Here is a 24,456-nt window from a genome sequence, read left to right as displayed (position 1 = left end):
CTGAACAAAAAAATGCCATTATATACAGAATGTAAGAATCAGAAGAACAATGGTACTGAGCTTTGCCTAAGACCTATTAAATTTGAAGTAAAAAAATAGCATTGATATGACTTGGTTATAGTTTACTAGTTTTGAATAGACACTGGAGAGAGAATTAAAAGACAAAGAATTGAGAGAAAATGACTGATTCCATCTCTAACACAGTTGTTAAAAGTATTTCTGTTTATTTAACCCTTGACCCTAGAGAATTCAAATTACAGCCATTTTATTTTATTGTGGCGTTCTGTCAGCAGTCCTTTAACCTAACTTAACATCTCTACATTGCGTTCCTTTACAACTGAAATTGAGGTAAGAAATTAAGGATTTACAATATTAGAAATCATTAAATCACACAATACTTAAATTCAGGAACTTGAGAACCTAAGTTTATCAGTTTTCACATCTGAACTCACAAATTTTTTTCCCCACAAATGTTCCTTTACACATGTGTATTAACAAAAAACTATGAGGTTACATTCTGCAAAACATGCTCCTATTTCTTAATGTGTATACGGACATAGGTTACTTTAATAATTTCTCAGTTCTCCATAAATCTGTGCCAGGGCATCTTTAAATGAGGTATTAATTCTAGAGTAATTGAAGAAACCAGATAATATTTTTTAAAATCACCAAGAATGACAAGGTATCCTCGATTATTTTTTTTAAATTACATTGAAAATAATATTTCAAAAGTAGATGTTCCCCATGTAAATACTTCATAAAACCATTAAGTCTATTCAAACACCATCCAATTGATTCCATTATTGCAAATTGTATGCAAATTGTTATGGGAGTCATACACCAGGTTGGTGACTACATAAAGTAGTAAATACTGTACAGTATTTTTTTAATTTCCCAGAAATTCATTTATCCTTTTCACAGTTACAAAAGTTTCGCTGAAAATCTGCAAAAATTTACTTCCAACTTATCTAGAGAGTATGACTAGATCTAAATGCCACCTACATCTGTGTCTCTAGGAGTACTTGTTATTTTTATGTTAAAAATGCAGAATCTGTGGAATGAAAAGTATGAAAACCTATAGAAGACTTGAAGAACAAAGTTGATTTTATGTCTTCTTCACCCCCACTGTATAAACTTAAATCCTGTCTCCAATAATCTCTCAGAGGAAATTCCGACAAACATACTTGACTGGCATATGCTATGCCTAAATTGTTCAGTTACTTTGATGTTTTTCACAAAAATAAACCTTTGCGTTATTGCAATTACTGCCTAAATTGAACTGAGACCTTTTTATAGTCTATTCGCTTCCACAGAAGTGTCTATGAGCTTATTTACCTGAAGCAGACTATATGCTACAACTATGCTCACAACTGAACTTGTATAAATTTGTATATATGATGCTTTTCCCATTGTTTAAATGGCCATATTTGCATTTTAAAAAGCATCCCAAACAATCATTATTCTTTTTAGTAAATAGTATTTCACATAGAACTAGTGTAATAAATTTTTTTTGTTTTGATAGAACAACATTTTAATTTGATTCATATTTTTTCAGAGTAACAAATTGTTAAAGTTTCTTATAAGAAGTACAAACCCTCCTCTTTGACATTGCAAAAACCCTAAACATCAAATGAAGAATCTAGACCTTTACTTCAGATATTTTTCTACTTTTTGCTTAGAGCACACACACCCCAAGATGTTCTAGGGACTCTCTAGATCAGTTTCACAGTAAATCTCACCGAACTCAAGCTGCTTCAAATAAAGAGTATAGATCTTTATGACAGAAACTCCTCCCCGCAGAGGTGTAACAATTTAAAAACTCTCACCAGTTCAGTATCTTCATCTTTCCCAGGACAGCCAGAAGAGAAAGCACTACTGAGATGCTGCCACCACGTCTTTACAGGGTGGGAAAACAGGAATATGCCCCTCAAGTCAGGCCAGCACAGGCTGCTCAGTGCTTTCTCCCTACCATTGAATACGTTTTAGATTTTGAAGCTGGCACCTCTAAGAACTGTATAATACAGCATCAAGGAGGAGAAAAAACTCTCACATTACAAGGTCAGTAAATCTAAATCTATAGTTCTGAAATTCTGATCCAGGTTTAATCGTAACACCCAGCTCATGCGCAGTTTTTGTCAGCAGATCTCAAAATCTAGTCTTCTAGCACTAAACATCACAGCTATTGTTTTACACATGGCAAATTTGATAGAAAGATAAGGTGAAGTGTACGAGTCAGGAACAAAACCCCTTTACCTTCTAGGTCCCACCAGGGACCTCTGCTGGAGAGCCCACATTGGCTCTCTGTGCTGAAGTTCAGGATCATTTCCTCCCTCAAAATCACAAATTACAAACAAAATGAATGAAGTGCAATTCTCAAATGTTGCCAGACAATACTTTTCTACATTGGTAACCCAGATCCTGACACACTCTGGCAACACAGGTTATGTCACTACAGTGCACATTACTTGCAGTTTTCAAACATCAGACCTAGTATATGGCAGATAAACTCTAAAATCATTACAATTCAAACAAAAAAAAAGTTTTTTGAAATACATTGAGGGCTGCTTCAGACAAAAACTGAAAATACGCAATAGCATGTGCATTCAGCTATTAATATCAAAACTGTTTGCAACTGCACCTCTCATCACTATCCATTCCCAGTCTTACCTGGTAGATATCAGAAAGGCTGCTGCTTCCTGAATCACTGGTGATGCTACATCCTGAGTGACTAGATGAAACGTGGGTCACCTGTGGGTGGAGACTGTCAGTAAGGTGCAGCTTTGTGAAATCTGCAGGCAGCTATAGGTGGAACAGAAAAAGCATCATTACAATCTGAGGTAGATACACAGCAAAACTAATTCAAATAATTTTATGTCAGTATTAAAACCACTAGGGCTTGAGAATGTAGCACAAAAGTTTGAGTTTTGCAGGGGTTTTTTTATTCATTAAGTGGTCAGCAAAATACCACCATTTTGCTGCAAATATAAGAGATTTTAAAAGAACATGTATCCAAGGACAAACACCAGTGAAGCAATAACCCTTATTCCAAAACTTTTCAGTATCTTGCTATGAAGTATGGCTAGAATTAAAGTACCTAGAATATTGTACTAGTTTCAATATAAATGGTTTCCTATAGAATGGTATAAACAGTGAGTAAAGTCACATACTGTAAAAAACAACAAGCAGTGCTCTGGATTTGGCTAATTCTTTTGCTTCTGAAGTTGACCAAGTACATTAGAGACAAGTCCAAGCCACTGAGCTAGCCGTTATACTTTGAGCCAAGTAATATGATGGCAAATAGAAACTGTAGGAAGACTGGCACAACTGCAAAGGGCTACAATCCTGAAACGAGTTTGTTCACATGCACTGTTGAAGAATGAATTGAGAAGTACACTTGATCATTTAACAACCATCCACCAAGATTTGTGACATATTTTTATTATTGCTTTATGGATACAGCTCTCATGAAAATTTTTAAGGACTGTAAATGTTGCCAGACTGCAGAATGTGCACTTTGATAAAGGAAAATATTTGCTGTCTGAAGAAATATTTAAATGCTATTTCAGGGGCAAAAAAGCCCTCTCCCAAAGAAGCTTGAATCCTACGGCTAGTTAATAAAAGTATGTTAATGTACCAAGTTTGGTATGCAATACAGACTTTAATAATTTTAAAACCTCAACCAAAAAAACCCCAAACAACTTTTCTCATTAATTTTTTGTTTGTTTGTTTCGACTCAGACAAGGTAGATACTCTCTACAGCAGTGTGTTTGTACTAAGAAGGCCATACACAGTGTGTCCATCCATGTCAGTTACAAATGCTACCTTGGCACTATTACCATTCTCTCTGGGTGGAAATAAAAACAGCATTATGATATAACACATCAATCAGTATAAAAGGTTATGAAAAAAGCCATCTACAGTTCACAAGAGAGTGCGACTCAGAAAATTATTAGCTCTATACAATTAAATATTGTCGTGGTTTAGGGCTGGGCTGGCCACTACATCCTGGACAGACGCTCTCTATTAACCCCTCTCCCCTCCCCGGAAGGGAAGAGGAAGAGAAGAAGGGAGAGAGACTTTACGGGTTGGAAAATAAACTAACAGATTTAATGAAACAATAATATTAATACTACAGGATAATACGTAAATAAGAAAATAATATACAGATATGTACAAATATATATACAAAACCAATATAAAATCCTCCTCCCGTCCCTCCCCCAATGACGAATATGTCTCCAGAGGCTCTGTGGAGCCGGGCACTGGAAAAGTCCCAGACTGAACTCAGCAGCAGGTGGGAGCAGGATGCAGGAACACATGAATCAGGATCAGAGGCAGACGAACTAACAGGGTTCTGCTCAGACCTCAGCCATTGAAGGGGTCAAGATGGAAGAAAAGGTCCAAGATGGAAGGATTGAGACCCTCGTGATCCCTTGGCTTTATACCGCGTATGACGTATGTGGGATGGAATGCCTAGTTGGTCAGTTTTGGGTCCGCTTCCCCCCCGCAATAGGCACAAAACAGCACCCATGATGAGACAGTGGCCTTCTGATTATCACACTATCTGGAAAAGCATGCTGCTAGTTTCAGCAAGTTCAGCCACTTAGAAGAGACTGAGCTGAAAAGTAAAATCACTGAATAGAAAATTAGTTCTATTTAGCTCAAACCAGGACAAATGTATTGAATGACTGTACTGCTATTTGTCAGGTTTAAGTCTGTTGATGGACCATGCCTTGACAGAACCTTGGCTATAGGATTTGTGGTAGAAGCACAGACAACTGGACATCTTAGTCTTATTTAGACTGACCGACATTTCCTATTCTAATACACTTGAAGAGGATTTCTTCCTTATCACAGCATGATTTCATCAGTGATAGCAAAACCAGCTACATTATTTAAAGAATTCTTTCTTATATTTTACCTGAAAGTGGGGCTAAAAACAGAAACCAGACATTACTAATCCTAAAAATCTACAGTAAACCCAGAGCTAGAGTTGATCTTCAAATAGCAATCAACAAAGAAAGGACAATTAACAACAACAATACTCTAACACATACAGCCATGGATGCTGTCTCCAGAAAAATCTAAGTATGCTCACCACTGCTGATATCCCAAAAGGAGAAAACAAAGTGTCAAATAGTGCATTAATTATAGCATCCTTTATCTTTGCTATTTCCTTTTTCAAAATGTGAGTCTGAATTAGCACAAAACTGAACAGTATTTACTGATACGTGGGCCATTATATAAATTTTTATCATTATTTGAGCCATTCTACAAATAAGTATATATTCCATAGCCAGAATGTATAGCAAATGAACCACTACAGCTTTTGCAATGTGTTGATGACTACTCCTAAAAGTACAATCTTTTAGAATTAAAGTAGTCTGGGTTTATTTCCAAGAAGAAATCCTATATATAGGATGCATGCACAAATAATCTAAGATTTGCACATTTAATAACTCACACAGATAAATTATTTTGAGAGTTTTACATTTTATAGAGGCATGATTACTGCAATCACAAGTAAAAATTAACTGTATACGGAGGTGCATGTTAACATGGTCTTGAGCCCAGCCAAACATGTTCAGCTTTTCAAAGTGTCCTTCAAATACTTCCATGTCATTAACAATTGCATTTATTTTTTTTATCAATGCCACAACAATTCATAAGAACTTTACATCGAAGCAAATCCAGTTAGCATGTTAAAAGTCAAATCAAACTATGTTTAACATAATGACTGCACTTAGTGTTTTAAATGGACAGCAAGGATTTACATTTTGTTACTACACAGGCAATAGGAAAAGGCAAGGGATTCCACAGTAAATGATGAAATACACTGCAAATAAAAGTGACTCTTGTGATTTTTTTTTTTGGCTGCAGACTATCAGCTGAATGTTTGGTGATTACTGGCTTCAGAATAAATCCTCAAGTCAAAGCCATGCTGCATGAGCTGGATTTGCCAAGCGGTGACAGCAGATCAGAAGCAGTCACCCTAACTGATCACTTTGATCCTCATCAAATAGGACTACAAAAAGCACAAAGCACATGCCCATACATTTGCAGAATACTACATCTCTGTGCTTCATGCCTGAAAGCAGCATCCGCTTCGACTGCTCTACCCCAAATAAGTTAAAGTGAGAAGCTGTGCAAGGAAAAAAAAAAAATATTAAATAAGAAACATTTAAATTGTGAGCTAAATGAAAAGTTTGTGTGAGAAACACACAGATTTCTATCTTAGTCACATATTGCTATTTAAAACATTTAATGTACAGAGTTGTACACATGGGGAAAACAAGAAAAGCACTGATGACAATTAAAATCCACATATGCTTAAATATTGTATGTAAGAGGCTACACCTGTCACACTTGGAGCACTATGTTCAGTAAATGGTTTCAGTAAGCAGAGAAAGAATAAAATGCAATGTTCAACAACCTCACTAATGTCAGCAACCAGCACAAAGTTGTCTGCCCCAAACCAGGACATTTACATCTAGTTTCCTACTTGCTCATTAGAAAATAACATCATGAAACTGTGCTATTATATTCAGTAAAAAAAAAAATTGTTAGGATCATCAGTCTCTGCTTTTGGAAAACATACGGCAGTTCACTGCAACAGGTTATAAATTGCTGTGAATATCACTTTATTCTGAAATTTTTAAGCATTCCCTTTTATCTTGTGTTCTGTTTTCATTAAATGATGGCTAGTTTTAAGCAGACATCCAAAGCAATAAAGATCAAAAGCAATTTGTGTATTTTACATAACAAGCACTTATTTTTCTTCAACAGTAAACTACAGCTTTGCTGAAGCCAGCAACTACAGTATTTCATAACCTTATTACTGAACACTTGGAGTCACAGCATCAGAAGGAACTAGCAGAGAAAGTAAAAATATAGCTGAGTAACTTAGAAAAAATTAATGCATGGTTTGCTCTTAAGTAAATATAATTTCAAAATACATTATATGTATACTGCATGAAATAATTAATAGTCAACAAAAGGGCCAGAGAACTGTCCTAATAGCCTGTTTTCAGGACAAACTTCTTAAGGGAGAAACAACAAGGCTGCATATGTACAGATCTAATGAAGTATAACAAGGTATCTCCATTTTGAACTGCACAATACCTTAAACCCCATCACATATTCCTATTTTTAAAAAAAAATAAATTATTACTTCCACCCTCAAAGTGAATCACTGCTTTACGCATGAAAAGCTAACAACTACTTTGCTCTGAATACGTTCCTCCTATTTTAAGAACATCATTATTTTCTTTTACCCTACAGTGTGCCTTTCTGTGTAACAACAGGCAACTTGTCTTGCAACTTCTACTCAAGAAATCATTGGGCTTATCAAACTAATACAGTATTTTTAAAAAACAATAATTTCAGAACATTTATTGGGCAAGAAATTAAAGGCTTCAGCTATAGCATAGAAAGGTATGAAAACAGCAAAACATGAGTGAAATTATACCAAAACCTTTTCTTGATTTAAACAGTACTCTTCTATAGTTTTTTGTTGAGGAGTTTTCTAGGGGTTTTTTGGGTTTTTGGGGGTTTGGTGGGTTTTTTTTCCTTTTTTTTTTTTTTGTTTTATAAATGTAGTTTAATGTGAAAACAAAGTATAAATGCAACAATGGCAAAGACATACACAAGAAGGTAATTTTGAAATACAAGAGGAATTCTGGCTGGAGAGCTCCAATATACCACTCATTTTAGAGCAAACATATCTGTAAGCATTTCATAAACAAGGTCTTCTACTGAAGGCTGGTCAACACTTTGTGAAAGATTTATAAAGCTGGAAGAAGATGGAATTAAAGAGAGCAAAGGTGTAACACACTGTTACGCAATTACCGATGAATGATCCCATATGATTAAATGCCACCGAGACAGGCCAAGTAAGTCCAGTAGACATAAGACAACACAAAATATCCCCTTTATAGCCTCTATTTCCACTTTCTGAAATTAAAGAAATGCAAGCAAACACCACTTTTTCAGCCTCTGAATACATGCATCTGAGTACCTCTTTACTAATAATATAAGTCACCATAATACAAAAAAAAAAGTTGGTTATTTCTTTTACAGATGAAGCACATAGTCTCACAAATCTAAGTAAATTACAACAAAATTATTTTGGTATTTTGCATCTTTTCATAAAGGAAGAGCAACAGCAGCCAAAAAAAAATAGATACGATGCCTCAGTCTTTCCCATTTTTCTCACCAACAAGATAGAAACTTTACAATTTTTATTGCACTACAAGAGCACATATCATCAACCCGGTATTCTTCAGTATCCTATCAATTTCATAACATTTTGTTTCAGTATTTTATCTAAATGATCATTTTATATTAAATGCTTGCAAGTCTGTTGTATGCATCTTAAGGATACACTCAGATTTATAATATTTAATGCCTGAAGGAAGAAATACTTCCAATAATGGTGAGTATTCATCAACATGCTATTCAACCGAATTCTTTCACTAACCAAGAGAGACATCAAGGAAAACACTTTTATGGTTCAGTGATTTAACACACACAATGATTGTAAGTAATTACGGTATAATAAAGTAATTTCTATCGATTCTGTCTACAGACACGATGCAGGCTGACATGTTCAGTGCAGAGTTAAATTTAAAATAGAAGTTCAAACTATATGCAGTTCAAATTAGGATGCAATTCCCATGGAAGCAGGATTTCCTAGCACATAGGGGTGGGATGGAAAACATTAAGAAGTTTCTATGTATTTTCTCTGAAAACTTCATCAAGAGTTAAATAAAAATCTTCTGACTTGAATTACACCTTCTGTGTGTCATTCACTTTGTACAATAGTATCTCATGTATTTTGAATCTCCAAGTTTTCCTCAAACAGACCTCTTTATGTGAAACTGTGGCTCAAGCTTCATGAAGACCTACTCTTCAAAATATTCTTCATCTTGAGTACAACACAAGACAACCCATTTCTGAAAATACTGCATTTGGTTTCAATTGCTGTTAAGCAGTTGTTTATAAACAAAGCCCACAGAACACCTCTAACAAAAAACTAACAAAATCATTATAAAGACCTTCTCTGGCAAGCTCTTCATGTTTTCATCCATGGATACCATGCTACAGGTAACCTCCCCATAAAACTGTTCAGAGATTTAAACTAATTCAACATCACCTGCTGGTCTCAGGGAGAGAGCAAGACAGAGGGAGTGCACAGGAACTTAATTTTTTTTTCCCTTACAAAACACACAACTGCCACTTACTATACATCTCGTAGCTCTTGGCAGCTAATCCTATGAGTATTTAATGGACTGAACATAATTATCCTTTGCTTGAAGGATTACTGTCTTCTGCAGAGGGACAGGAGTAGTGAAATGTAAATGGGTGTCTGGGGAATGCAGAAAAGCTCTCACAGACAACTGTTTTCAGAGGTAAAGTATGAAATACATCACTGACATGCACTTGTTCTTATTTAATTTAACTACCTTCTCTGTTGTAGGACTAGATTTGTTAGTATTTGCTCTTTCGACAGCATTTGTGTCACAGATTGAATGCATTATTTTATATTCAAAAGTGTGTTCTTCAGGAAATCTAGCATAAACATTATTCCTTCGGCAAACACAAATGTCAATTTACTGACAACAGCTCAAATGATGCTTAAAAAAAAAAAGGGAAAAATTGCATCATACAGGTATTTACAGTGCCTGTGAACCAGGAATACAAAAGAAACAAATGCAGAATAGATTTGAACTAAATCATACTAAACTGAACTAAATAATGCTAAACAATTTTCCAAAGCTCTTCTCAGGTTTTTAAAATTCTGAATGCAAACCATTATAACATATTTACGGAGAACAGCACAAATCTGCAAGATAAGAGTATTTTTATTTAGAAGATTATTTATTTACTATTTTATTTACTCAGAAGTCTGTCTCAATCAGAAAATACGGGGTAAAAGTGTAATTTCTTCATTGGGCAACAAAGGATAATTTAGTACTTTTAAAACAGAATCTGTGGCGGTTTTAAAGTTAGAGCAGTTCTGCTCCAGAGATCAAACTAAAAAGACTGCTCTACAGTTGTTTTGACTGTGGATATACGTTTAAGTATTGACAACTCTCTGACAACCTCAACCATGTGGAGAAACAAGGTCTGCTAGAATTTTTCCCAAACAGTGCAGTGGAATTGAAACCTTGCAGAAGGGAGTATGTAGGATTTCGGGTCTTCCTTCTCTTTTTTCATTATGTAGTATTCTATATTGCTCAGTTTATTTTCTTTCATGAAGCGATGAGATCAGATCCCATTCTCTGTCATTTCAAACTACTGTGAAAAGCAGAATCTCTATTGCAGTATATTATGGCTGCACATTTACAAGGATGTAACATATCACTCTTGGCAGCACTCCGCTACCCCACCAAGCACTTGCATTCAGAGCTTTAAGAGAGCCTGAACAGCCCATGCCCACACACAAACTAGCAGCTTTCCCAGAACACTGAACAAAATTGGGAAGGGAATTCATGTTGTGGAAATCTACATAATGAAAACTGACAACTAGGGACTGGCACTCAATGACAATTGCAGTTTAAGCTAGAGGAAAGACCGCTCTGAAGCATTTCAACTGACTTCTGAAATATCTCTAGGGTGTAGGGGTGAAGAAAAGTCAGCTCTACCACTGAACTTCAGTAAAAGCTCCCCATTCTTTAATAGAAATAGATGTGGAGGACAAAAAGTTAATAAAGACTTTGCACAGATCTCTCTTGGAAATAACTGATTTTCATATTAATGTGATGCATGTTCCACTTGACTTTTTTTCCCCCAGTCAGATATTTCTACATACTTCCTCCTGCAGCTGTTTTGGTGTTTAATATACTAAGAACTGCTGCTGGACTGGAAAATAGATGGTCTACTCTCAGGAATTTTGGGGACCTATAAGGTTAAATTCCGAACTGGTGAGTTTTGGCCTGTTACAAGTAACTGTAGGAGAGGAAGGAACAAAGAGAACCCAGTGATAAACTTCATTTCCACAGGAAATCAGACAAAATATTTATGCCTAAGGATGTAAAGGCAAAAAAAGCTCAAGAACACTTTGTGTGGGCAAATTAACAGGAAATGTTAATTCAAACATTTTCAAGCAAGATGCTTTAAATCCTGCAGAACATTTTAAGTGAAGAGATGATCATGTATACCTCATATACAGATTAATTTCCGGTTTCTTACACAGCAGCCTAACAAGTGGACATGCTGAAGAGCAATTACCCCTGAAGGGGTAAAAATGACGGCACCTGCAGCCGTATTTTATTTTTAGTTTTAAAGGATTGAAAACTACACTAAAGACAAGAGTCTAGACCAAAGATGAAAACGTCATGGGCACATTTTAACTGCTTAAAACAAAGACCTACGCGACATGCACAGTGTCACGTGTTGAAGTGTTGAAGCTATCATCAGTAAGGCATTCTTACACCATGTGGTGCCTTTTTGTTTGATATCCAATCACGGAATATTTCATTTCACAGCTACAGCACTCTAGCCAATTTAGCTAAGCTTGGTTAAATTTTTCAAAACACTCATGAGGGGACATCTAGGTTTTGAACTGCAGCTGTTTAATCTGAACTACTGCAGTTTACTACTGAATTACATTGAACTTTACTGCACCGAACTAATTTACAATAGTAAAATAAACCAAAGTGAATCAACTCTAGAATAAAGAAAAATTAAATTAAGTGGTTATGGAATAATTATTAGAGGTGACTTGGAAATCAAACATATTAAAAATATGGCACTGTCTGCACGTTAAGGAAATGTATAATATACAAGGAGCTACCAGGGTGGAGTGCAGTTGGTATGAAAAGAACTAATTTCATGGTGGTTCCCCAAGCAACACAACCTGCAACCTTAGAAATAACATGGAGGATGGAGCAGAGTGGAGACACTGTGGCCAACTTCTGTTGCAAACACTGCGGAGATGGGAGCTTGATGGTACTGTGGAACTGATAAGCTGTACTTTTACTACCCTGGACCAATAGTCTATCAGAAAATGACAAAATGCTGTCCTTTTTGTGAACTTTGCTCACTATAATGTCATTATAATACCAAAACACACCTCCATCCCAAAGGCTACTCACCTCCAAGGTGCGACGACCTCTCATCGAGTTTGTGCACTGAATTTTCTTAAGTCTTCAAATCGAAGCAACAGAATTTTATACTAATCATAACAAAAGTATGCATGACTAGAGTCACTCAAGCTCCACCTGTCCAGGTAAAAGTAGTACAAAAATAACCCAAGAGAGGGGGATGTTAGTGAAGACATCATTGTCGGAGAAGTCACACACCATGGACCATTTCTGACTCCTGGGACCAGTTGATGGGCTGAGCCTCTCCTACCCACCATAGGGATGCCTCTGGGTAAGATTTGACCGCTTAGTTATACAGAAAACTTAGGAATCTCTATAGAGTCACTTTTCCATCACATGCATTTACCTCCTAACATTCGCACATGCTTTTCAGACAGTGTATTAATCACTGCCAAACCATAAGAACCTGTATTCGACTGCTTCAATAAACTGCATTGTCATTAAGCTAGTCGTAGAATCTTCATCAGGCGATAACTTTCTAAGTGTGGAAGTGAGAGTCCGTGCATCACAATTATGGTGAAAGTACAGTATCCTATTGGTGAACCTGCAATTGTGCCAGACTAATAGTGCTGAATTGGCTATCACTCAGAATCCAAGTCTAGCCACCCCCAGCCCCTCTAATATCTGAGGACAAGCTAGAACACAAGGGGGTTTATTTTCTGCCAAATTACTTCACCACTTAACGCAACAGGGCTACTCAAGTACAGACGTATGCATGCCTACAGGGCTATGACATCATTGGCATCACTGAAACGTGGTAGGATAGCTATTACAACTGGAGCATAGGAACTCTTTAGGAAAGACAGGCAGGGAAGAAGGGGAGGGGGTGTTGCTCTCTATATTAAGGACCAGCTGGAGTTGCTGTGCACAGATGCAAAAAACTAGAGATTTCCATTTTAAACTGAAATATTTTTCTCATGTTTGATGGCTGCAGCTATGTCAATGCCACCCTTGGAGTTTTAACTAAAGGATTATCTTTGCTTTATAGCATCAGGGAACGGTTCACAAGAAAAGCGGGTGGGTGGTTTGTTTTTGGTGGTTTTCTTTCTTGGTTTTGTTTGGTTTTCCCTAATGAAATCACTTCGCTTTTCAGTAACTTAAGGAATAGGAGAGGAACGTGCATAATTTCTTCTGCTAATGACTAGCTCCAAATGAGAAACTGTGCATTGCACCTACTTGTTTTCCACGTGCTTGCTCTACAATGGAAGTTTCTTCTATTTTCCATGACAATGAAAAATGCATACTTCTGCTTCATCTGAAGCAAAAGCACTGAAGAAATTCAATATTGCAGGATGTACACTCTCAACATACAAGAAGCCATTGAAGCACTTTCTCAATCCTGCTGTTAAGAATATTGTGATTGTAGCATTCTTTCATATAAAACAAAAGTGTATATTATCAGAATAAAAGTTTTTAGATTCTTAATTAACATAACAGTGAGCATTTCAAAACAACGATACAAAATTTTTTAAAAGGCTGGTAAAAAGCAAATTTTGCTTAGAAATATAGATATTTTTAAAATAAGGTCATTTTTGAAAGAAAGGTTTAGATAATACTTCTGACACTGATGTCTGGAGAGCAGAAAGGTTTCATATCTGCATTATAAATTAATATATGCAATGTCTCCCTGTTTTTCTGGATAACAAAAATAGCAAAGCAATGAGAGAACTCAAAACACTTCTAAATGACAAGCATTTCCCAACTAACGTTGCAAAATCTTAAAATAGTATCATTTTACCTTATCTGTGATTTTTTAATGCTATATTAAGATGCCTACTAATTAAACAGCTTTATTACTTAGTTTACAAGTTTTGAAAGTGCAACTGCACTCATGCCACAGCAATACAGCAGTGAATGTTGCTATAGAATCTCCAGCCTTTGCTTGCTACATTATTTTATTTACATTTTCCCACATATGGTGGCCAAAGAAAATTAATGAAAATTTTTCACACTGACACAAACTCTTAGAACTGTATGTGGTATCATGCATTCCTAATACCCCAGTGTGTCTGTTCTGTTGCACAGAAGATTTTGACTTCTTTGAAATACTATGAATATTTAGTAGTTTGGGCAAAAGACCTACTTATGTGTGATCACAGGAAGTGAAAAAACAAAAGACCATTATCCTTTTTTTCATCAGTTTTCAGGTAAGTGCAAAGATGTTCCCCAAATTCTGGAGCACTGTGCAGCAACAACTGTGGAGAGCCATTTAAAATTATTTATACAAATCAATACAGAACCATCTTTTACACTAACAATATTTCCACTGAATTTTGAAACAACCTGCAGAGCTTTTCTTTGTCATCTGTCAGTTATTCAAAACTGTAATATCAAATGCTAAGTCAAATAGCACCCCTCCCCACTCTTTTTCAAAAAAACAATCATTTTTCCCAAGGTCCCCAACAACATATTCACAAGGTAATGCTTTCCAACTTCCTTCAACGATGAAGCAAAACAAGGTGGTTCTACATGGTGCCTGCTAAAACTGAGTCTGCTTTAGAGCAAGAAGACGTCGTCAATTGAACTGAGGCACCATGTTATTCTCCTTAAAATGCTGACATTCAGACGTGACTTCCAGAAATATATATTTGCATCCGTGCAGGTGTGCACACAGAGTTTAAATCATCCCTTATATTCCTGCCTTAGGTCAAGAGCATACTAAAAAATACAATTCGTGTGGCAACATATATATTCTACTGACACAATGAAATATTTCAATGGTGCTTGTTCAGGAAAAGATTGTAAATCAGAGATTGCCAAGCTGCAGAAACAAATACGTAGCACAGAAATCAGCTAGAAAAACTAGGATCAATAACTGAAGCCCGTTTTACAAATACAATTAGTGAAGTTCATCTTTTTTTTTCTCCCACCTACCAGAACATAAGCTATAGAAACCCATGTGTGCATGTACCTCACCTACTGCATTAGGTCACCTTGCAATAACCAGAAAATTTTAAAGCTAAATGTTAACTGCTGATTCAAGACAGTGCTAGAATGGCCTTTGCTACAGCACCCCATGGTGCAAGAGATTAAGAAGGTTACTTTCTTTCATAAAAGCGGTAGACTTTTTAGTCATTTACTACATTAAGCATATGACCTCTGCATGCTTAACTGAGTACAATTCCAGCTGAAATGATGAATCTCCACTAAAAAAAACCCAACATAAAATAATTTTACACTAACTCAGGAATTCCTAAATTTAGTTTTCCTGGGTAGCATCATCACAGAAAGAACAGTGATGCACAATACTAGTGGAAGTGGCAGGTGTAGGGATGACATTCCAAACAACCTCTTCCTTCAAGAGGAAAGAGGTAGATAACTAGATTTTATGTATACTACTGCCAACATGGACATCACTGTTTGTGAAACTACACTACTGCATCAATTTATTTAGGAATAGCGGCTGTATTAGGGTACCTTGAAACTCTCTGCTAAACAGAAGTATCTGAAATCCTTTGCTCTGAAGTGAAAGAAATCTCTCATCTTCTCACAGAAATAAAAAACTAAAAATAACGACCAGGACAACCGAGCATTTTGGAAACAAGCAAGACTGAACGAGACACGAACTTCTAGAGTCAGACAACAGAAAATGTCTGCAGAAGTCGTGTACCAACAGGCAAGGAGAGGCACACCTAGCATACAAGCATCTAGAGCTATTAACAGAAAACAACACTGCTTTCATTTTAGTTTGCTTTTTATTCTGCTCCTACAGCTGTGAACAGTTTCACTTTTAAAAGAAGACAAGTCTTCTCTGTTGCCTTAAAAAACTCAGTGGATCACCATTTCTAGACACAGAGTTAATTGGTGCAATTAGTTAATTAGTTAAATAGGACACTTAAAGGTTCTGAAATCCATAAATTCATGCATTTTCCTTTTCCTCGTGGTTCCTTAAAAGTGAGAACAACAGAAAAAAGATCTTTCTACATTATTTATGGACATCTTAAAAAAGCCCCCTAGAGTCAGCTTCTTATTCAAAAGCCAAAAAACCTAGCTAAAAATCCACTGGTGATGTGGGTCAAAACTGAAAAGGTAAGTATGGCAGGGACACTCACCCACATCTGACATGTGGCTCTTTCCTGAGCAATATAGAAGAGCAGAGCTACTGCCTGCCAAGTATTTGGAAGATTTCCCATCTCCCCACCTTTCTCCCCCCCCTCCCAGCTTGTTATCAGGAATATATTAAGATTTAGAGGTCAAGCTATGCCCTGATCAGTGAAGCTGCAGAGGCAAAGAGTGTACAATGCAAGTTCTGTAGTACCTTTATGTGCTTATGTATAAGAAAAAGAACAAATCAAGAGCACAAAAAAAAAGTAGTTGAGTTAAAATAAAAACAGGGCTAATTGTTCAGCAAACCTTGAATACAGCTAACTAAACAATATTTTCCACAATCCAGTTTGGATTTCTCAAAATCTAGAATGATTACTTTTTTCGACCACAACCAAATACAATCAATTTTCAGGTACAATATCCTTCATCATCCTGTTTTCAAGCCATCAATCCCACTACCAATATTATAGGTTTGGTCCAGTTCTGCAGCCATATTCTCTTTTTCAGGCATTATAAATCATCCCACGTTACACCTTCCTGACACATAACTCCTACAGCATTTGGTAGGTTGGCAGGTGTGTTGCAGCAGATAGGCATTTAGGAAACAATGCTATGGATGGAGACCTAATAGCACAACCCAGCTCCCATTCTCATGGCTCTGCAGGCATAACAGCAGCAGAGAAGAGTAAAAGCCTATTTTTAACTATAAAGCAAGCCAACATGACTAAATACACAAAGGGAGCAGACCTACAAAATAGCACGACGTCATTTTTATGAAATCATTCTTCAGAGGAGAAGAGAAAAAAGCTTTAAACCATTTTTCTTACTTGCAAAGTCAGAGTTTGGAGTCAAGCTATAAACTCATAAATCCTACCCAGTCGGTGTGTTCAAATAACCAAGTGCGCAGCACCTGTGCTTGTAAGCAAGCTGACAGACTGCAGTCAGATAAAATGGGGCAATATTTATAGACTGAGTGAAAGAAATCGCAGGCTGAGGAATTTTAACCACTAGGTTATTGTCGGTGTTTTCAGTGCGGTTTCTCCCTCTGGCTGTCCATAGAGCTCTGAAGATCAGGTAACTGCAGTTACCAACAGGACACATTACTGCTACCAAACATCAGCATCTGGTCACCAGCCTGCCCCCACGACTGTTGAAATAAGTTATCTACAGGCAGAAAGTGACAAGTGCTACATGGAGCGATATTTTATGATTGGCACAGCATTTGTTAGCTTATTAACAGATACTAAATGTAGCTACAATGTCATACCTTGCACTTCTTTGCATTCTAACTCACAAGCCTAACATTTGCTCTAACATTTGCAACGGAGACCACGAATCACAGAAAGACTAATGCCCTTATTTTTAGCTTTTTGACCAGCTTAAGGTTTAGGCCAAGTAGAGAATGACAGGTTAGCTAAATACCATGAAGTTGGTTCACGTTGGCAAGTATTCACATTTGCAGTGAGTGAAACCTAAAAAGACAGGTGAAGCCTTTTGGCCAAAGGCTGGATCCACGTTCTTGTATACTACCATACTGTAGGCTATTCCAGTATCATAAGAACAAATTACAAACAAGACCTACCCAAAATTACATCCTATCTTCCAGTTATTTCATCAAATGCAGTCGGTTGTGATCCCTCATCTTTTCCAAGGGGAATAATAAGAACAACAACAACAATTCAACAGCTCATCTCCACCCCTGTATCTCAGCTGTATTAGGGACTAAGCAGCAGCACTATTTGGGTCAGGCGCTATGTTAGCATAAGGCTATTTACCTTAAACATCATCACCCACATAAAAGCACTGCAATCTGTTGTCCTTCATCTGCCCTTCTAGCATCCCCATACAAACAGAGTTTAGGAAGAAATGACAAATACTCCTGTAATTTCCAGCTCCTGGGCAGAGGATCAGATTTCACAAGCAACCCAATACGGAGCACTTGGAGACTCCTTCAGTACAGTTTACTCTTCCTGTGGTTCTAAGTTGAATCATCAACTTCTCAAAATGAACAGCAAAAAAATACTACTGGCAAGCTGACAAAACTGGAAGAACAACCAACCCTCCAGTACTGGGATACTGTATGAGTGCCAGTTACATTTCAGTAACAGATTGATGGGCTAGGCATGCAGAGGTTAGAATCCTAAAAAGTCTGCAGACCTGCAGGGATCATCCCATGCTTCTCTTGCACTACAGCTACGAACCTTTTAAATACCATATTGAAAATGAAGTATGGCAGGTACAAGGTTCTTTGGCCAAGAGTAAATCTTAAGACATTAATATCTCAGTTTTTTCAAATGCTTAACATTAACTATACTCATCATGTAGGGTCTTCACAGTCAATAGTACTTCTTATCCATTGGCAATAAAGAACACTGGAAACACTGCTTCAGTTTTAACCTTACCAGCATGATCTGAAATGCCCTACTATCAAGATCTTCTTCCGATATTTCTATTAATTTTTAAATTTAAAGAATGCTAGCAAGAATGTATCAATAATAGTAAGTTAAAAGAATTAACAGTCGAGTTATATATTTGCTGTTGCAACTAGGATATAAAAAAATAAAATCAGAATTAATAAAATAAACCTGAGATTCTGAAAATCAGAATCAGAAAGCCAAGACAAAAATCACACCACCGTGTATTCATGAAAGGGTTAGTAAAATTAGTTTACCTTTTCAAACATCAAGGATGCTGTTAAGTACTAATTTGTAGCAATTTTAAGCCTAGAACACACCAATAAAAAACATCTACAATAGTTGAAGAAAAACAGACTTTAAATACACTTTAAAAACAACCCCATTCTTAAGAGTTTCCAGCATCAACATCACTCATTATTTCAGAGAGCCGATGGTCTGAACACAGTTTAAGTGTTTATCCAATTTTAGTTTACAAATTAGAAATCATGGTTTCTAATGCTCATTGATTCTGCAGATGACCTGTAAAGCTATCAAGTAGAGAAGTATTTTGTAGATGAACTTCAGGTCATCTCAGCAGCAGATGCAGAACATGAGACACTTCCCTTTGCTTCTGAATACTGGAGTAGGACCAAGAGCAGCAGCAGCAATCGCAACTGCAAAAACAACACAACTGACAGCAGTTTCTAATCCTCTTGTAAGCCAAATATTTCTTCGTGTATCACTGTCTGAGATTCCCTGCCTTACATAAGTAAAAATGAAATTTCCAAAAACCTAATTTACTTCATCTTGCTGGAATAATTTTACAGGTCCACTTGCTAAACTGTTACGTGTATGCACTTGAAAATGGTTCGAGTACCACTCTTTAAAAATCATGAGCTAGTATTCTGCAAGGGAATGTAAATATTTTGCAGGTGGAAAAATCAACTTGAGGTACCGAGACACAGTATTTCCTTAGCTGACTGTGCCTGGACTTCATGCTACATTACATGAATTATTGCTGATTCCCTGATATTTTTAACCTATGCTACTTGGCACAACGCAGTCCATTATCTCCTACTATTTTAGAGTTTCTATTACTCCTGTGTCATTATTAACTCTCAGAATCAGGAGCAAATCAACACATTCTTAATGGATTTGAGATTTCTGGTTTCTTTTGACATTTCGCTTTTTGGTTGCTTGGGGTTTGTTTTTTCAATAGTTGGGTATCAGCCACTCAATTTTAGCTGGATTTTCAGCATGCCTGAAGATCAGGCAGAAGGGCCTACAACTCAGTAATGATAAAGAGTATTAGTCTGTTGGTCTCAAAATAGCATTTTGGAAGAAGCTGACTCTCCCGTTCAGTTTCACATTTGTATTGTGACTATAAATAACACATTTCAGTGTGCACCATTATAAATATCACTTTGCAAACACTCCAACACCACCACTAGATCTGGCCACTTGGGAACATAAACTAGAACTGGTAACATGATGTTTTCCAATTCTCATCATAAGGCTTGAACCTTTCCTGCTTCATAAACTTGCTAAAAAAATGCCGTACTGTGAGATTTTCTACACCAACTCTCCATGTTGACCTGTAAAAACTTATTATTTTTTTCCCTTCTCTCTCTTTTAAATACGTTGTTCGATCCCCAGGTCTTGAAACAGTAACAGGAAGATGGCAGGACATCTATGCACCAAGGATGCACTGCCATCTCTACAGATCACTAATACATTCACTGTCATTCCTACTAAATGACCCAAATTTTACCATTTGTAAGCTTTTGAGAAAATCTGTAGTTAAATACTGTCCTGGAGAACAGGAATTTAGCCAGACTCTACCACAGAACTCTGGTAGGACGCCAGGCAAGCCACTGAAAAGCAACCTTTCAGATGATCACTTGGCTGTGGGTGTCTAAACTGGGCCAATACACAGAAAATTCAAATAACAAAATCCATACTTTGAACACTTACTTAGGCTTAGCTATGTTGAGAAATAACTATCCTCAGTTTTCAAAATTCTGTCCTTACTTTTTGCCAAAGATTTGTTTCAGCAGAGATACGTGAAAAATGAAGATAATGCCTCCTCCACACTACTTTAATGAATTGCATGAACACTGTAGTTACAAACATCTTAAAAAGCCACAGAAGAGAAAAAAAATAATGCTTTAATCTTCTGAGTAGGACTTTAAGAATATACCATAAACACGACCTGGCCTTTTGAGCAATGAAGATAGCCCAAAATTTCAAACAGCTGTTCATTAAACCAGAGCGATCTAGCTTGAGATGAATCTTGTGGAAGATAAATGGTCATGAAATTACAGATTGTATCATAATGCATCTTTGAAGAGGTGAAACACTATTCTTAATCACATGAAGAATCCGTAACTCCTTTATTGGTCTTCAGAGAGGACTTTTTTTCAAAATAGGCAAATTAAATAGAAAGGAATAATCAGAAGGGCCAAATCAGAAATCTGGTTTCACTAAGTGACAAAAATAAAAATGCCTAACGACAACAGAAAAAATCTGTATCAAGTCCTAGTGTAAGATAACTAAGATGAACAATATTATCACAACCATCCACAGCTACAGTAGCTAATAGGTTACTACCCAGACGGAGTTCTTTTTCATACAGCTATTTCTTTTTCCAGAGAGGCACAGCCACCTGATCACATCACCTCTCCTTCCCATGTCTTAATAGTGCTGCGTAAGAGCACACAACTATCCCAGGTTACATTAATTGCTTAAGTTATAAAACAATGTTGATCTCTTCCAGTAACAGAAAATTATGCTTATTTTACATAGTTCTAGATTTCTTACAAAAGCCCACCAGCACTCCTACTAAATATCCAATTAAAATGATCATATTTGAACAATTATCTCTCAAGTTTCTTTCTCAAAATACCACCCATTTCCTTCTCATTTCTGGGACTGATTTTATTTCTAATATTAAATAATCTAGGAAACCCAACACAATTTTTCACCTCTCTCCATTTTCACCATGATGAACGTAACAGTCAGTTTGCATGCCATTTTCACAGAACAGTTGAATTAAACCATATCCCTCATTCCCTAACTAAACCAGTGTGAAATCACGGCTTAACAGCATTGACGAAAATTAATTCACAGAATTCTGTGAAACCTTGCACAGGAGAGTTTTGCATTCAATTCCAGATTGTCCCAGCCAATCAAGCTCTGGGTGGGGATGTCACAGAAGTAATTAAGACTCTTCTTGAAATAAGATCAAGTCAGATATCAATAAATATCCAGATATCAGGATTCTGGGAACCCACTAATATGAAAATAACTCATCGCCAAAAATGAGTCATTAAATAAGTTTTCCTTTTAGGCAAAGCAATACAAAGTCTGTATACCTTGAAACTCTGAGCTTGCCTTCCCTCTCTACCAAGAATTCAGATCTTTCAGTCTCATTTTCCAAGCAAGATAACCTCTACCTGGAGAACAAGAATGGAAAGTTTTATTGCCAAAGCAATGTTTTTCGCTAAGCTACATTGTGTCCTGACAGTTTCATTTTAAATTTCCATATAAATGCTAAACTGTCTTTTGTTCACTCAAAACCTGTAATTGCATGCCAGCCCTATGTCAAAGTATGATTTCTTTCTCTTGAATACATATGGACATTTCTTAAGGTAAACTAATTTTCTTGGAAAGCAATACCTTGACCTTTTAATATTCCTACATTTTGGTCCAGGGAATGAAATTTATCTCTGTGACTTAATTAACTCAAAGTAATACAACCAAAATATGACAGAGCTTGCAACAGAGTCTCTAAAATGCCAGGTTCATTTTTTTCCTTTAGCTATAAGCAATTATTATATATCAGTTAGACTTGCTGTGTTACCAGAACCAATTTAGAACTTTTCATCAACATTTCTGAAGACTAGAAAGAGTAGGAAAAACTAATACACACGCAGCTTTCTCATTTTATTCATATTTGCAAATTCAAGGTATCCTATTCTATTCCAGCTTCTTCAGAACTTGAGTTTCAGGAGGAAAGGAGATTTTTGTTTTGTTTTGTTTTAGTTTGAGTTCTAAATATTTCATGAACACCAAATGATTTGGTAACATGAACTCCTTTACACTTAGAATGTAATTAAGAAGGGGGAAAAGGAACAAAACAGTCTACGACAAGAAACTGTGGTATGTCTGCTACATGCAAAAGAAAAATCCACTAGACATATTCTGAAATGTTTCGAGATTAGTTCCTGTATTCCTACACAATTAAAACTGAATTCTTGAAGAAAATGTTCCTCCTTTGAAGAGTTCCTGCTATCACATCTTCCTAATATTTAAAATTCTTAACTGTATATGCTGAACATACTGTACACATTCCTATGCACATTCTGACACACACAATATGCACAGAACATATATATATATATATGCTATAAACATCTTTTCAATAAACAACTTTTAAGATTGAAAATTATACTGAATCATATAATATCTAGCACAAAGACTTAAATGTGTTAACTGAGTGGTAAGAACCCATACTTCTAGAATCTTTTTATGGCGTAAAACCTAAATTTCTAATTCCTGACACCTGAGGCCTTGTTAAATAATGTTTGTTCTTCTGCTTATGAATGCATTTTTCCCAAACAATAAACACAGGCAGCCTGTGGGATTAAAGCATGACAAACGTGTAGCTGACTCATGGGATCAATTAGAAAGCATCAGTACTTACGCCTTTTGTTCATTCCGTGTTTTACCAACAGTTTCTGCATTTTCAGCATAAGTGTATCACAGATGTTAAACGCCATGCTACAAGGCAACAGCACACTAGTACCACACACTAGAAAGAATTAATATATTCTTGCCACCACCTACAATTATATCACTTCTATGCAGCTTGAATATTTCTTTAAAGTTTGAACAAATGCATAACAATTTTAACTAAATGCTCATAGCTTCTGATCCAATTAAAGTCTGTCAGCATTTTTTCAGTAAATTTTTAACATTCAAAAAGAACCTTGAGTTGCCTTTTCTAAGCTAAAAGCAATCTTAAATACAACCACCAACTAATGCCACCACAGGTACAGCTTTCCCTCAAAACCTGTTATTAAATTGATAAGGAGGAAAGCCCGTGAGCAGGATGACAAGCAGTTTGAATCTCCATGCAGTTTGCCCATGACAGGTTATTGATAGAACAAGCAGAATTTGCAGTACTTACTGAATGTTTCTCCTGCTGGCCCATAACTCCATGGTTAGCTGGGATCGTAAGTGGTTTCATAATGAAGAAACATAAGCTGAACTGAATTTACACATCATGTACAAATTCCTTATGGATGGCAAATCACTCTCTACAGCATTAAATTAAAAAGAGGAGGAGGGGGGGAAACCAAGCTGGAGCTGAAAGTGTCACTACTGCTAAGCTCAAAAACCCCCTCGCACTTGTAGTACAGAGCAGCAATCCAAACGACAGCGTTAGTCTCCATTTTTGTAACACTGAAAGTCTAAGCATGTCAGGATGTACAGAGCCTGACGAAACCCTACATATCCAGCATCCATCCAAGGGAACAAAACCATTCCCTGAGCCCGAGGAATGGGAAGAAAAGAAAAAGGAGGAAAAAGCTAAAATGGCTGACCGCACAGACTCCCTCAAAAAGGCTTAATACAGTATTATATTAGTCAGGGTGCAAGAACCAGCCTCCAGCATTCAGTCAAGCATTGTTAATACTCCTGTTTCATTTGCAATCACACACACTCACAGACATGGTGCAGCATCCCCCCCCACTACCCTCCCTCCACTCCCTCAAAATCAGGGCAGAGCACACGAATAGGAACCTCCTCCCCTGGCTGCTAATGGTGCTGACAGAGTAGTGACCAGTGATCTCTCTTCCACTCAGCTAACCAAGTTTGCACAATTAATCTTCACAGCATGACAT

The 24,456-nt window shown here is 36.6% G+C and overlaps 1 protein-coding gene across 1 annotated transcript in view; it reads right to left on the bottom strand.

Annotated features, from left to right (window-relative positions):
- Positions 1-24,113, bottom strand: part of LOC104546069 (rap guanine nucleotide exchange factor 2) — a gene marked incomplete at its 3' end in the record, with an annotated part of 49,236 nt that extends 25,123 nt beyond the window's left edge. The window contains exons 1-2 of the mRNA XM_010191360.1: positions 23,742-24,113; positions 2,668-2,799 (exon numbers count right to left, since the gene is read on the bottom strand). Of these exons, the coding sequence (XP_010189662.1) occupies positions 2,668-2,799; positions 23,742-23,801 (192 nt within the window). The remainder of the gene's footprint in view (positions 1-2,667; positions 2,800-23,741) is intronic.
- Between the last annotated feature and the right edge of the window lie 343 nt (positions 24,114-24,456).

This window comes from Mesitornis unicolor, unplaced genomic scaffold (assembly GCF_000695765.1).
Source record: "Mesitornis unicolor isolate BGI_N332 unplaced genomic scaffold, ASM69576v1 scaffold6539, whole genome shotgun sequence".
NCBI lineage: Eukaryota > Metazoa > Chordata > Aves > Mesitornithiformes > Mesitornithidae > Mesitornis > Mesitornis unicolor.
The sequence above is the reverse complement of the archived record's forward strand: the minus strand, read 5'-3'. Positions and strand labels throughout refer to the sequence as shown.